Genomic DNA, 15,284 nt, shown 5'->3' with positions numbered 1-15,284 from the left:
ATCTTCCCACAGTGCAGTGAAATGCGCATATAATCATACTTCCTCTAAGTTATAATGACTGTTGTCATGAACACAACAGCTAAAGCAAAATAGGATATCATTGAACATCTATTATGTTGTTCAATGGCAGGTTTGCATTTCAGAGGAAACTCCATTTTCCTTCCTTTATTCAACACTTTATTATAGTGTAAAATTTTACTTCCTGAGGTTAACACATTTATTAGCCAGTGTATATGCTGATGTTCCAAGCAAAAGAAAACATCAGTAGGGTCTGGGAAGAATTTAAAGACATGACATTTAGATTACACTAATTCTTAGGAATGGTAGAACATGTCCATGATTTTTCAAGAACAATAGTTTAAAGAATTCAGTTGACATCTATTCTTTCTTGACCATTCTGTCTGTGGTATAAGTGAACATAGAAAGTCAGTCTAAAGGATAATGTGATATACAGCATTGGGAAGAATTTACCAGAGGACTTTTTAGGGGTTTTTCAGAACTATACTAATGCCATGCCTGCTGTGAGAGTTTTTGATTTTGAAGTGCTAAAATGGCTGTTATCTTTCCTGAAGGAACCCCAGAGCGAAATACCATTTGCAAAAGGTGCCCAGATGGATTTTTCTCAAATGAGACTTCCTCTAAAGCAGCATGCAGGAAACACACAAATTGCAGTGCCCTTGGTCTCCAAATGGCATCAAAAGGAAATGCAACTCATGACAATCTCTGTATTGGAAACATAGAAGCAACTCCAAAATGTGGAATAGGTAATTATGTTGCAAAAACCTTTTCTGGTACAATGGCATTATCTTGGATGATAAGGCCTGCCCTAAAATCTCTTGCTCTCTACCTATTGAGTCATTTGTCTTCATCTACTATGGTTTTCCATGATTCATTCAATATCATTTAGAACCTCCCTGCCTCAGGTTATTCAATAGTCATTCCTCAATATTGTTTTTATGGTTCTGATCTTTCATGTCACATCTCCAATTTAAGAAGAAAACTTCAAAAATCACTATTGTCTCATGCATTCCTGTGGCCTAAGTGACAAATTTTTTCCATCTTCATTTGCTCTTATGCTATATTCTTCTCCCATTTGTGCCTTATAGTCAAGTATCATTCATTAGATGGTAGAGAGGGAAGGAAATATGTTGGGAAGAAAGGAAGTAAGAAAGATATAGAATGGGTAGTTCAAAAAAGGAAAAAAAATTAAAACAGTGGAATATTTTTAAAGATAGTTGGTATCACATTCAATTAATATGCATGTTATTGATAAATTAGATGCTAACAGATGAAATGAGGTCAGCTAATGAAAAATTATAATTCGTAATAGCCTAAAGAGGCTCAAATATTCATAATACTTAAATCCTAAGATCTTTTATTTTTTCCAAATATTTTACTCAATAAAAGTCAGATATAGACTTCAATTTTTGTTGGCTATGTTATCTCATTCATGATGCAGGGCAGGTGGGGCAGACCATGATGCATCCACACTTTCTCATTTTGTTCAAATCATGCTCATTTGGCCCCCAAAATTCTGCATAACAGTCCACTCAGTATTCTGGGAGACTTGTTCTTCATCCCTTAACATTGCATTCATATCAATAGAATACATGGGTAATTGGTTATTCCTTGATCTTACTCCATGTATGAATTAATTTTGAATTTGTGAGTTTTATGTTCCTACTTGAATCACATTCTAGACTTTTAACTGATCCTCACATAATTTTTTTTTTTCCCAAGGATTACCTCAGACCCTTGGTACCACACTTAGGAAGATCATAACCGTGATCTGTCAGATGTTGTCACATGTTCCCTCTAAAACTCAGCTCTTTCAGAAAACTGAAGATGAGTAGTTTACAGAGAAATAGAATGTGGGATCCTATTCAGAGCAATAAGTCCTTTTACTTGTCCTCTATATGATATGTATTTCTGCATATAAATCATGTAGGACCTTGATATACTTGTTCTGTCTAAGTCACATTGTAACTGTGTGTGTATTTTGTGCCCTCTGGATACTAGATAAGCATTAATTGAATTTAGTTATTTAAATTAAATTAGAAAAATAGTTTGAGGCAAAGATTTAGTCATGTTGATATTATCATTATTTTTCAAAATTAACTAAAAAAAATTAAGTGTCCTGGAAAACTTGGAAATTTAATTTACCTCACCAACAATTAAGTGCTCACTCTCTTCAAGGACACAAGTAAAACAAAATGTTCTCTCAAGGAGCTTTTATGTTCTACTACATCTACTGGTCCTTTTAACCAGTGTGACATTAAATAAAGAATTTCAGCTAAAATAATGGTTGGGTACAACTGAATTTTGACACAATTTGTCACAGAAAACTATAGTTTCCAGAATTCAATTGTTTCTCAAGAACCAAAGAGTTTAAGAACACTGTTATACTAATTTAACTCTTTTATTCCACTTAGATGTTACTCTATGTGAAGAGGCATTCTTCAGGTTTGCTGTTCCCACAAAGTTTACCCCTAATTGGCTCAGTGTCCTGGTGGACAGTTTACCTGGTACCAAGGTAAATGCAGAAACCATAGAAAGGATAAAACGACGACATAGCTCTCAAGAACAAACCTTCCAGCTGCTCAAGTTATGGAAACATCAAAATAAAGATCAAGATATGGTCAAGAAAATTATTCAAGGTATGGTATTCCAAATCATCACCTAGGCAGGTATCCCACATAAATACTTTCATTGAGAAATGAGAAATAATCAGCTTCCCTGTTGAGTAGTAAAGAAATAATGGTCCTTCATCTTAAATCCTTTCTCACTTCCAAATAATGTGGTCAATATATAATATTGTAATAATGTAATATAAGATAATATTTCTCCCAAAAGTAAGCAGATCAACTCGCTTTCCTGTTGTTTCTTTTAGAAGCCAAATACAATATACAAAAAAGCCATATCCAATTCTCAGAGTCTGGTAAAGCCCAAATAGATTTCAGAGCCTGCCTCCCAAAATCTGGAATGTGACTTATTACTAGCTTTTTTATTTGACTAGCAAAGAAAAGTCATGTAATCACTATGAGCCTCCATTTCTACTTTACTCAAGGAAAAATGTTGAATTTATTTGTTAAAGTACCTCACATTTATCAGGCAAAGTTTACAGGAATAATCTCAGTAATCCTCATAATGAAACCTGTTTTTGAAGACAGAATTTTAAGAATTTATGTTGTAAGAATTAAGAAGACAACATCTGAAATTATGATTTCTTCAGTTTAAATTCAGAATTCAATAAAACCTTTCTAGTATTGACATTCATAGGAATGCCATGGTTGGAATTTGTTGGAATTAAAAGCAAGGACAGTTGAAACCAATATGATATAGTGGAATATATGGTAGCAATATTACATAAAGACTGTTTAGGTTGAAGTCCCTTGTCATACACACAGTACCTGTATAATCCTAGGCAAGTCACTTAGTATCTCTGGGCCTCAGTTTTTTTTAATCTGTAAAATGAATGGATATAATTGATGATTCTTTTTGTTGATATTATTGCTGAAGAGTTTGTTTTCTTTATTTTCTGGTCATACATGTACATTCATTTTTTAAAAAACATATTTCCTTATGAATCATGTTGTTAAAGAAAAAGCAGAACAAAAGGGAAAATCATGAGAGGAAAAAAGAAAAAGAAAAAAGTGAACACTGCATGTGCTGATTTACGTTCAGTCTCCATAGTTTTCTCTCTGAACGCAGATGGCATTTTCCATTCAAGGTTTATTGGTATTGCCTTGCATAACTGAATAACTGCGAAGAACTAAGTCTTTGATAGTTGATCATGGCACAATTTTGCTGTTATTGTGTACAATATATTCCTGGTTCTACTTGTTTCACTCAACATCAGTTTATGTAAATCTTTCCAGAGCTTTCTAAAATCAGATTATTCATCATTTTTTTGTAAACGATAATATTCCATTACTTTCATATATCATGACTTATTCAGCCATTTCTTAATTGATAGGCATCTATTCATTTTCCAATTTTTTGCTACCTCAAAAGGAATTGCTACAAATATTTTTGCACATGTAGGTCCTTTTCCCTCTTTTATGATTTCCTTGAGATACAGACCTGAAAGAATCATTCCTAGATCAAAGGATTTGTACAATTTGACAGCTCTTTGGGTGTAATTACAAATTGCTCTCCAAAATGTTTGGATCATTTCACAACTCTACCAACTATGCATAATTGTTTCAGTTTTCCCACATCCCCTCCAACATTTATCATTATCTTTTCCTGTCATCTTAGCCAATCAGAGTGGTGTGAAATGGTACTTGAGAGTTGTTGTTATTTGCATTTTTCTAATCAATATTGATTTAGATAATTTTTTTCATGTAATTTTAGATGGCATTAATTTCTTCATCTGAAAATTGTTCATATTCTTTGACTATCAACTGATGATTCTATGAATGATGTTTTTTTGAAATTAGATATTCATGAACAGCATAAGGAATTTAAAAATATAGAGAGAGTAATGTTTTTCCCTTTGCTCATGCTAGGAAAACCCCAATACAATCCCCCCAATCTTTTTTTTTTTAAAGGAGAAGTCAAATTGCATCCAAAGTGAGTTCTAGGCCTTGGGAAATATAGATTAAAAAATGGAGTTCAGAGGTTCTGGGCCAGCAGATATTGAGCATTTATTCTGAAATTACCTTTTATTTTTGCTGAGGCAATTGGAGTTAAGTGACTTGCCTAGGTTCACACATCTAGGAAGTATTAAATGTCTGACACCAGATTTGAACTCAGTTCCTCCTGACTTCAGGGCTGGTATTCTAAACACTGCATCCCTTAGATGCCCCCAAGGGCATCCATTCTGAAAAGGAAAATTCAGAAAAAAGTTTTCTGAATATATTTTGTCTATAGACAAGTTATTAGTAACAAATGACTTAAAGATAATTTCTTTCTTAATGGCCTCAGACAACACAACAATGGGTTGTTTTCATTTGAAGCAGATAGCAGATTTCTTGTGAAGACAGAAGAGGAAGATTAAAAATTCTTTTCAAAAGAATAATTGCCTCCCCAAAAGTGAAAAACCAATGTTCTATTTAAATAGGGCAGCTTCTCTACCCCATTGATATATCATAGTTGTTCTCTAAAGTCTTCTCTTTTACTTGTTTATTTCTCTGTATGCTTTCAGGGATTATTCTCACTAGGGAGTTCTCATGAGAACTGATGATACCATAGAAATTAATTTTTGTTTGAACGATTAAGTATCAAAAAGACTAGAAAAGTGTTACTTGACTACTCTTGAACATTACACTACTCACTGATCGATATTGTCATTATTTTTTGCCTTGGCTAAATTCATCAAATTTATACCTGGTGATGATGGCACTCCTGTATTTGGGTCCTATTGGTTTTCAGAACTGTTTTGTTTTTCATAATTGTGTTTTATAGATTGTGATATTATTAAATCATTGATGATGTTATAGAAATAATATCTCTGTCCTTCCTACCTCCTACCCCAAACAACACAACATTCCAATAATCTTAAATAATATAAATAACTATTATTTAGACTATCAGACAATTCCACTGTGTTTTTATTCTTCTTTTCAGACTAAAATACTAACTTCTCTCAGTTACTATTATTTTTGTATTTATATTTATGATATTTTATATTTGAGTCATTTCATTATTTCATTTTTATCTGTTATTTATTAATTACAACTATTATGCATCATTTGCACATTATTTTAAATTTTTATACTTTATATTACATTAGTGTAACATAAACAATAATTAACATAACATGATATATTATTATATTTATAATATTGTATTATATCTACTTATGGCAGGAAAAGAAAGGCTATCCTTAGAACAAAACCATCACATATTGTCTTAAGAGATGAATAAGGGAATGTAAATCGCAATAGCATCTCTTTTTGATTTCTAATTTCTAATTCACAGATATTGACCTCTGTGAAAACAGTGTGGTGAAACATATTGGGCGCTGGAACCTCACCTTGGAACATCTCCATAGTCTGATGGAAAGCTTACCAGGGAAGAAAGTAGCAATGGAAGATGTTGAAAAAACTATGAAGTTATGCAAATCGACTGATCAGATCCTAAAGTTGCTTAGTTTGTGGAGAATAAAAAATGGTGATCAAGATACTCTGAAGGGCTTGGCACATGGACTGAAACACTTAAAAACGTACCATTTCCCCAAAGCAATCCTTCAGAGTCTAAGGAAGACAGTCAAGTTTCTGCACAGTTTCACCATGTACAGATTATACCAGAAGTTATTTCTAGAAATGATAGGGAACCAAGTCCAGTCAGGTAAAATAAGCTGCTTATAACCAGCCATGATCTTCAGGGTAGAGTTCATGTATACAATGAGATGATGGAACATGTGAGTAAAACTTTTCCTCTCTCTTCAATGAGGCACATCTGGATGGGTGCTTGGGGATGCATTCTCTTGTGTTGGGCCAAGATGTGACCAACTGGTGAATAAGTGACTACCCTGATAATGTGCAAGAGACAGTATACCCCCTAAGTTCAATGCACCCCAACTTATCAATTCTGTTTTCCCTTTTACTGCTAGAAGTAACTCAACTGGAAACAATAACACGGAAAGAAAGTGTTTTTACTTCATCATGCCTTACTATGTATGGGAATGTCTAACTGGGAGAACTTGGAGTTTTCAGCAGTCTTGGATGCTTTTATCCAAAGGCCATTATATATAAAAGGTCCAAATGTGCTGATAACACTAATGCAGTATTTGCTATTTATATTCATTCAGATAGGAGATTTGTATATATTTATCATCTTAAATGGGAATTGTATAAGACTTAATTTTAGAAAGAGAAATTTATATTCTGTTTATTATTATGACAAATGAAAGTGATAAAGTATATATTTTTTCAATGGAGATTATGTAGCATTTCCTAATAGGTCCTGCCATTCTCCTTCAATGGAGTGTTGTTTATAATGTAATTTTCACTGTATAAGCTATAATATCTATGAGTAGGCAAAATGTATAATTTAGCTGAGTTTTTAATGTGGGAAAAATGTGTGATATGTAAATTATCTGCTCTGAGAAAGTGAATGTATCTTATTTAAAAGATTTTATGATTTTTCTTGATAAATCTTACATTAAATTTTTTTTCAGTGGACTTTTCAATGTTTCACTTTTTTTTTTGTTTCTGCCTAAAAAGGACAATTTGGGATTTGTGCTCCCTCTACTTTCGCTACCCACTGTATCTCATCTTCCACTGTTTAGGAGCCCAGGATCCAGACTGATCAAAGTACTTATAACAATCTATAATTTCAGCAATTATAGAAGATACAGCTATTTCAAGGGATCCACAAATATTCGGAGATGGCAAACAATTTTATTCACAAAAACAAGCAAAGATGAGATCAAAATTCTCAAAGCTTGGAAGGCAAGAGGAGCAGACACATTACTTGATATAGAAGCCAGGATGGAAATTAAATTCTGAGGTTCATGAGCAGATGGAGAAGGTCTCAATTAGCAGGCTATTCTTTCCTTGCTTATTTTTCTGTTTCTTCTTTGAACTTTTATTACATCAAAATAAATGACAAAATAATCAATCAGAAGGAACCTTAGAGAATATTAGATGAAAATTCCCTTTTTCTCCCCATGCAAACTACACACACACACACACACACACACACACACACACACATACACAGCATGAAACTAAGTTTCCAAAAAGAAGTCCCTAAAGGTTGAATAACTAACAAATGATAAACTTACAAATCAAACCTATGTCCAATTACACAATGATATTTTTACTGCATCACATTGGATTAGATGTACTATACTCAATTAAATTGGAAAGGGTTGTGTCAGTTCTCAATTTCTGGAGCTGATTAGGCTAGTCTCTTTAATATTCCTTCTTGAGCAGTTCTATCAAGGGTAATAAGAGGACTGGAAAAAAATCAAACCAATAAACTTTTTTAAAAAATTATTTATTCAGCAGCTCTAGCAAAAGATTCAGTTTCACCTGAGCAAATTCCAAGTTCTACTCTTTCATCTCACTTATTTTATATTCCATTTGGTCAATAAGTGATTTTCTTAATATGAATGTCCAATCATGTTGCTCCCCTTATTCAATAAACTCTAATGACTTCCTATTGCTTCCAAGAGCAAATACAAAATGATCTATTTGGCATTTAAAGTCTTTTATAAACTAGGTCCCTTTTACCTCTCTAGTCTCCTTACACCTTACTCTCTAGAATATTCTAGTATTGCTGATCAATATCAGCTGAAAGAATCAAGAAAGGTTTTATACAGAAGATAGAACTTAAACTGAATCTTAAAAGAAACCACAGATTTCAAGAGATGGAAGTGAAGAAAGTGTGTAGATTTTTTAATAAAATAATTGACAATCATTATTTCTTCCTCATGAACAAAACACAGTGATATCTCTATTTACATTAATTATACTTTGTCTCTCACTGAGACACTTAATTTCCATTTTCCAAGTTCTTAAAATTAACACTATTTTTCTTTCAGAAACTGCTGGTAAATATTTCCAAATATTTGTTGAAAAACCAACCCTAAGAAGCAAACCAGAAGTGCCAGTAAAATGAAGTACTTTTCTTCTTCTTCAGTGATGCTTCAGTACTCTGCAGCCAAGACATTAATGACAGGTGGACAGCAAAGATTGAGTACCCCACTTGAAACCTCATAATTGCAGGAGGTGGAAACAAAGTTTCCACCTCATTTGGGAGGGGAGATCTTCTGTGGCCAATTTTGGGAAAAACATGGACAAGTCTCACAGTATGAGCAAACACATATTGATTTCAGTCTGTATTACTGGAGGGAACTCCCAAATTCATGAGATCACAGATCCAATTAAATATTAGAGGAAAAAACTACTATAACACAGATTAGAGCTATAATTATCTGTTGCCTCACTCTCCATTATCCTATTGGTTTCTCAAAATACATACATTTACAATGACTTGTATTCAGTATTTAAAGTATTTTTAAAAAGGTAAAAAATTACTTTTGTGGTCACATTCTCTAAATTTTACTTAGAGCATGAATCTTCTCTATAATATTTACAGACAACTAGTCATCCCACCTCTGCTCCAAAGACACAGAGAAAATACAACCTCTCTTGCCAGCCAATTACATTTTGGAAATCTTTAATTGTTATAAAGATTCTTTCTCATATCAAGGTAATTTCTTTTCCTCCTATAATACTTACCTTTTGTCTTTAGTTCTGGCTACTGGAACAAAGGATAATCAGACTATTCCCTCCTTCATCTGATGATTTCTCCAATATATAGACATGACTATTATGTTCCTCTTAAACCAAGGGCTCTTAATCTGTTAATTTTAATTTTTACATTTTAATAACTTTATTTCATCATATTTGGGTTTTTTTTTTCTCCAATGCACTTTATTTTTTGCATTTAAAAGCATTGTTCTAAGAAAAGCTCCATAGATTCACCAGAGTGAACCAAAGGATTCATGATTCAGAAATGGTTAAGAATTCCTGTTCTAAACAGATACTCTCTTCCATAAGGTAAGGAACTTTGGCCTTTAAATAACCTCTCATCATCTTCTTTGTCATCTTGTAGAGGTGCTACAGCTTCTCAATGTCCTTCCTTCAAATATGATACTCAGACCTCATACTCTTTCTATTTATCTAAATAGAACATTCAAAGAGTACTGTAGAGCTACCATTATCTCTCTAAGGTAGGAGAAAAACCAAACAATCCTTAATTTCAAGATGCTTAGAGTTTAAAGGGAGAGAAAACATTCTGGCCTCAGACAATTAGTAACTAGTAAGCAGAGCAAGTCACTTAACTGTGGTGTTCTCTTCTTTTGTATAATATATGATGGTTCTCTGGGAGCAGGTTTCTTGGGGAAGTTTTCCGGAGCTAACCTTAGTTTCAGTTCCAAGTAATAATCACCCCAAATGCAGCCAGCTGATAAAATCCAAACGTTTATTTTCTCCTTCCAAGTCCTCCAATTCTTTTGTTCTGCCCGACTGCAGTCTCTAGTTTGTCATTCTTACGAACTAACTGAATTCACTGACTCAGCTCCTTTTTATGCTCTTTCAAAGGTTGGCTCCTCTTCCGAGAGTGGGATTATGGGAAGTGTGAATTCACAAAGTTACAAAGCTAACTTTGTGTATCTCCCATAATTGTGAACACTTGTGAATTTTCCAAACTTGTGAACTAATTTGTATGAGCTAATGTGTGAACTCTCAAAGGTGCAAACCCAAGCACACAAGAATTGCTTCTACTGAGTTATCACCTTGTTTCAAGTCCTGGCTCATAACTGTAAGATCAGATCAATCATATTGAACCATGCTAAATTAGATAATTATTGTCTCTATCAATTCTAATGATTTAACACTTTGTAAGGATTCTAACACTTAACCCTGCTTGCCTCAGTTTCCTCACCTGTAAAATGAGCTAGAGACAGAAATGGCAAATTACTACACTATCTTTAACAAGAAAATCCTAAATAGGGCCATGAAGAATGAGATATAACTGAAAGAAGTGAATAAAAACATATAAACTGGATTCATATAGGATAATAATCTCAGAAGGAAGAGACTAATGTTATGGAGGACCAGGGAGGCTTATTGCAAAAATTCAGTGTTAGGTAACATTTAAAGAAAGCCAAGGAAATTTATGAGGGAAAAAAATTTTAGTGTAATTTTGTGTTTTTGTTGTTTTAATTTTATTTTTATTGATGTCTCTTGTTTTTATATCATAATTTTTTTATTTTTTTAAATAATTATAACTTTTTATTGACAGTACATATGCATGGGTAATTTTTTACAACACTATCCCTTGCACTCACTTCTGTTCCGATTTTTCCCTTCCCTCCCTCTACTCCCTCCCTTAGATGGCAAGGAGTCTTATACATGTTAAATATATTATAGTATATCCTAGATACAATATATGTGTGCAGAACCAAATAGTTCTCTTGTTATAAAAGAAGAATTGGATTCAGAAGGTAAAAATAACCTGGGAAGTAAAACAAAAATGCAAACAGTTTACACTCATTTCCCAGCGTTCCTTCTCTGGGCATAGCTGATTCTGTCCATCATTGATCAATTGGAAGTGAATTAAATCTTCTCTTTGTCGAAGATATCCATTTCCATCAGAACACATCCTCAATACAGTATTGTTGTTGAAGTGTATAATGATCTTCTGGTCCTGCTCATTTCACTCAGCATCAGTTCATGTAGGTCTCTCCAAGCCTGTGTGTATTCATCCTGCTAGTCATTTCTTTTTTTTTTTTTTTTATAATAACTTTATATTGACAGAATCCTTGCCAGGGTAATTTTTTTTTACAATATTATCCCTTGCACTCTCTTCTGTTCCGATTTTTCCCCTCCCTTCCTCCATCCCCTCCCCTAGATGGCAAGCAGTCCTATATATGTTAGATATGTTGCAGTATATCCAAGATACAATATATGTTTGCAGAACTGAACAGTTCTCTTGTTGCACAGGGAGAATTGGATTCAGAAGGTAAAAATAACCTGGAAAAAAACAAAGATTCATATAGTTCACATTCATTTCCCAGTGTTCTTTCTTTGGATGTAGCTGCTTCTGTCTGTCATTTATCAATTGAAACTGAGTTAGGTCTCTTTGTCAAAGAAATCCACTTCCATCAAAATATGTCCTCATACAATATCATTGTCGAAGTGTATAATGATCACCTGGTTCTGCTCATTTCACTTAGCATCAGTTCATGTAAGTCTCTCCAAGCCTCTCTGTATTCATCCTGCTGGCCATTTCTTATAGAACAATAATATTCCATGACATTCATATACCACAATTTACCCAGCCATTCTCCAATTGATGGGCATTTATTCATTTTCCAGTTTCTAGCCACTACAAAAAGGGCTGCTACAAACATTTTGATATATACAGGTCCCTTTCCCTTCTTTAGTATTTCTTTGGGATATAAGCCCAGTAGAAGCACTGCTGGATCAAAAGGTATGCACAGTTTGATAACTTTGGGGGCATAATTCCAGATTGCTCTCCAGAATGGTTAGATTAATTCACAACTCCACCAACAATGCATCAATGTCCCAATTTTCCTGCATCCTCTCCAACATTCATTATTCTTTTTCTTCCTGTCATCTTAGCCAATCTGACTGGTGTGTAGTAGTATTTCAGAATTGTCTTAATTTGCATTTCTCTGATCAATAATGATTTGGAACACTCTTTCATATGAGTGGAAATAGTTTCAATTTCATCATCTGAAAATTGTCTGTTCATATCCTTTGAACATTTATCAATTGGAGAATGGCTTGATTTCCATTTCCAATTCTCTATATATTTTGGAAATGAGGCCTTTATCAGAACCTTTGACTGTAAAAATGTTTTCTCAGTTTGTTGTTTCCCTCCTAATTTTGTTTGCATTAGTTTTGTTTGTACAAAGGCTTTTTAATTTGATGTAATCAAAATTTTCTATTTTGTGATCAGTAAGGATCTCTAGTTCTTCTTTGGCCACAAATTCCTTCCTCCTCCACAAGTCTGAGAGGTAAACTGTCCTATGTACCTCTAATTTACATAATCATTTTAAAATAAAACAATAACTCTCATCTCCTGAAACTTTGTAAAAATATTTTAGAAGGAAAAAAAAACATTAAAAGTCACAGTACATAGTCCTGTTAATAAAAATAACCCACAGTAAAAGTCCCCTAGAAAGTCAATTTTGACTGTCTTAGAATGTTTCCAGAGTTATAGACAAACCACATGGAGTTGATCTGAATAAACCCTGGGCATACTCATTAATCCAGTAACACTCCTATCAGGTCTATTCCTAAAAGAAACAATAAATAAATAAATAAACAAAAAAATAACTACATAAATAAAAAGTTCTCTTTGTACATCTCTTTTGAATTGGCAATTAACTAAAAACAAAGAAGATTCCCATCTATTAGGGAATGGTTGTATAAACTATAACATATGACTGAAAAGGAATATTTTTGTCCCATAAGAAGTTATCAAAGAGAGAAACAAATCTGGTACGATTTATACAAACTGATGCAGGGTGAAAATTTTATACAATGTTGAAAAACTGCAGTTAGATGGCACAATGCTGGACCTGGAGTTAGGAAGTGCTGAGTTCTAAAATTGCCTCACATACTCAGATAACTATGTGACCATGAGTAAGTCACTTAATCCCTGTTTGCCTCAGTTTCCCCATCAGTAACATGGGAATAATAATAACATCTGTCTTTCAGGGTTGCTATGAGAAAAAAGTGCCTGGCATAGAGTATTTTATACATGTTATTTTTTAAAATTACTTTAAAACTCTGCTCAATATAATGACTAATTATGATTGGACCAGTGATTAAGAATTTTACCTCATTTTAGTTCCAAAAAGTGCTGATGGACTAAATACCCCAAATGAAACTTACATTTGGCAAATGAGACATACATTTACTTGATGTGCTCATTTGTAAAATTCATCTGGAGCAACAAAAGGTCAAGAATATCAAGAGAATACTTTTTTTTTTTTTTTGGTAAAATGGAAAAGACATTTTGCTACATTTGCTACATAAATATTGCTACAATGCTCTTTTGTTTTTCTTTTTTTATGGAGGGAGGAAAAAAAGTTTGGTAATTGAAAAAATATTTTTTAAAGTTAAAAATCATCAAAGTTTGGATGTGGCCCTCTTCAACAATGAGATGAACCAAATCAGTTCCAATAGAAAGTAATGAACTGAACCAGCGACACCCAGCGAAAGAACCCTGAGAGATGACTATGAACCATTACATAGAATTCCCAATGCCTATATTTTTGTCCTCCTGCATTTTTGATTTCCTTCACAGACTAATAGTACACTATTTCAAAGTCTGATTCTTTCTGTACAGCAAAATAACTGTTAAGACATGTATACTTATATTGTATTTAATTTATAATTTAACATATATTGGTCAACCTGCTATCGGGGGAGGGGATGGGGGGAATGAGTGGAAAAAGTGGAATAAAAGGTTTGGCAATTGTCAATACTGTAAAATTGCCCATGCATATAATTTGTAAATAAAAAGTTATAAAATAATATATGTATATATATATATATATATATATATATATATATATATACACACATATATATATAAAATAATAACAACTATGAAAACAAGACAGCTTAAAAAATAAAATAAAATAAAAATCATAAAAATTAAGAATAAGTGATATCAAAGACTGACAATCTAATTTATGAATTTCTTTTCATTGTTTCTACTCAATGAATTCAGAAAATTGTTTATTTGGTGATCATGATGTTCAAGGCCATGTAATTTTCTAAGCTCAACAAAGGAAAAAATATTCTACTGTGAACAGTAGCCACACTCAACTCAGGACCTAAAAATTTGTGCTAAATTAAAGTTTCACAGTCAATTATTTGTCAGAAGATGCTAACACTTTATCCTGGGTCATTTTTCTTAAGGGTTGACTTCATAGTTTGGCTCTTATTGGTAGTTTAAACATTTGGAATAAGATATAAAAACATCACAGGAGGAAACATTTTAGGATCCAATAATTAGAGAAAATGGAGTCATTTACATTAGTATTTCTGATGAAATCACTAAAGAAAAATGTTAAGCCTGGGAAAATTAATGTCTCTGCATTATATGCAATCATAGTACATTCAGTGCCCCACCTAGGCACTCTACACATGGGCATTATCACACAAGAAAAAAACCCCTGGAAATCTTAGTCATTAATAGGGGAAATTGTTGAGTAACTTTTATTGAGCGAGATGTTTTTCCTGTAGCTGAGTGACTATTATCTGTGTTATAAGTAGAGACACTGATTTTTGTCCAACCAAAAGTTAAAGGAATCAAATAACTGCTCTTCATACTCCAAGTTGTTAAGAAGGATGAAAACTTCCTAAAGGAAAAGAAGGGAGAAAAAAACCCAGAAGTCTGAGGTAAAGAAGAAGAAATGATCTCTGTGAGGATAGTGAGCAAGAAAAAAATTTACATGCAGAAGAAAAGCAAGAAAAAAGCAGATATATACAATTATTAGAGTTTTAAGGAAATTTAAAACTTTTTTTGTAAAGAAAGTGATAATCTGAAGAAGATCATCCTCTTAAAACTATTGTAATGAAGCTATTCATGAAGGGTCATCCTTTAAGAGAGAGTTGGCATCCCTGGTGATTTCCTGTTCAAGCATACTGAGGCAGCCATTTATCACCCTGATAAAAATAATAAAAATTTCTATTATCCTCTTTGAACTATGCCTCTAAGATGTAACATATAGCCTTACACAATGTATCAAAATGGTTGACTTGATATATACAGAAACA

The 15,284-nt window shown here is 33.0% G+C and overlaps 1 protein-coding gene across 1 annotated transcript in view; it reads left to right on the top strand.

Moving 5' to 3' along the window:
- TNFRSF11B (TNF receptor superfamily member 11b) overlaps positions 1-7,115 on the top strand; it is a 44,185-nt gene extending 37,070 nt beyond the window's left edge. The window contains exons 3-5 of the mRNA XM_051971017.1: positions 573-764; positions 2,433-2,657; positions 5,926-7,115. Of these exons, the coding sequence (XP_051826977.1) occupies positions 573-764; positions 2,433-2,657; positions 5,926-6,314 (806 nt within the window). The 3' untranslated portion in view covers positions 6,315-7,115. The remainder of the gene's footprint in view (positions 1-572; positions 765-2,432; positions 2,658-5,925) is intronic.
- Positions 7,116-15,284: the final 8,169 nt, after the last annotated feature.

The sequence above is a fragment of the Antechinus flavipes genome, chromosome 1, assembly GCF_016432865.1.
Source record: "Antechinus flavipes isolate AdamAnt ecotype Samford, QLD, Australia chromosome 1, AdamAnt_v2, whole genome shotgun sequence".
Lineage (NCBI taxonomy): Eukaryota > Metazoa > Chordata > Mammalia > Dasyuromorphia > Dasyuridae > Antechinus > Antechinus flavipes.
The sequence above is the reverse complement of the archived record's forward strand: the minus strand, read 5'-3'. Positions and strand labels throughout refer to the sequence as shown.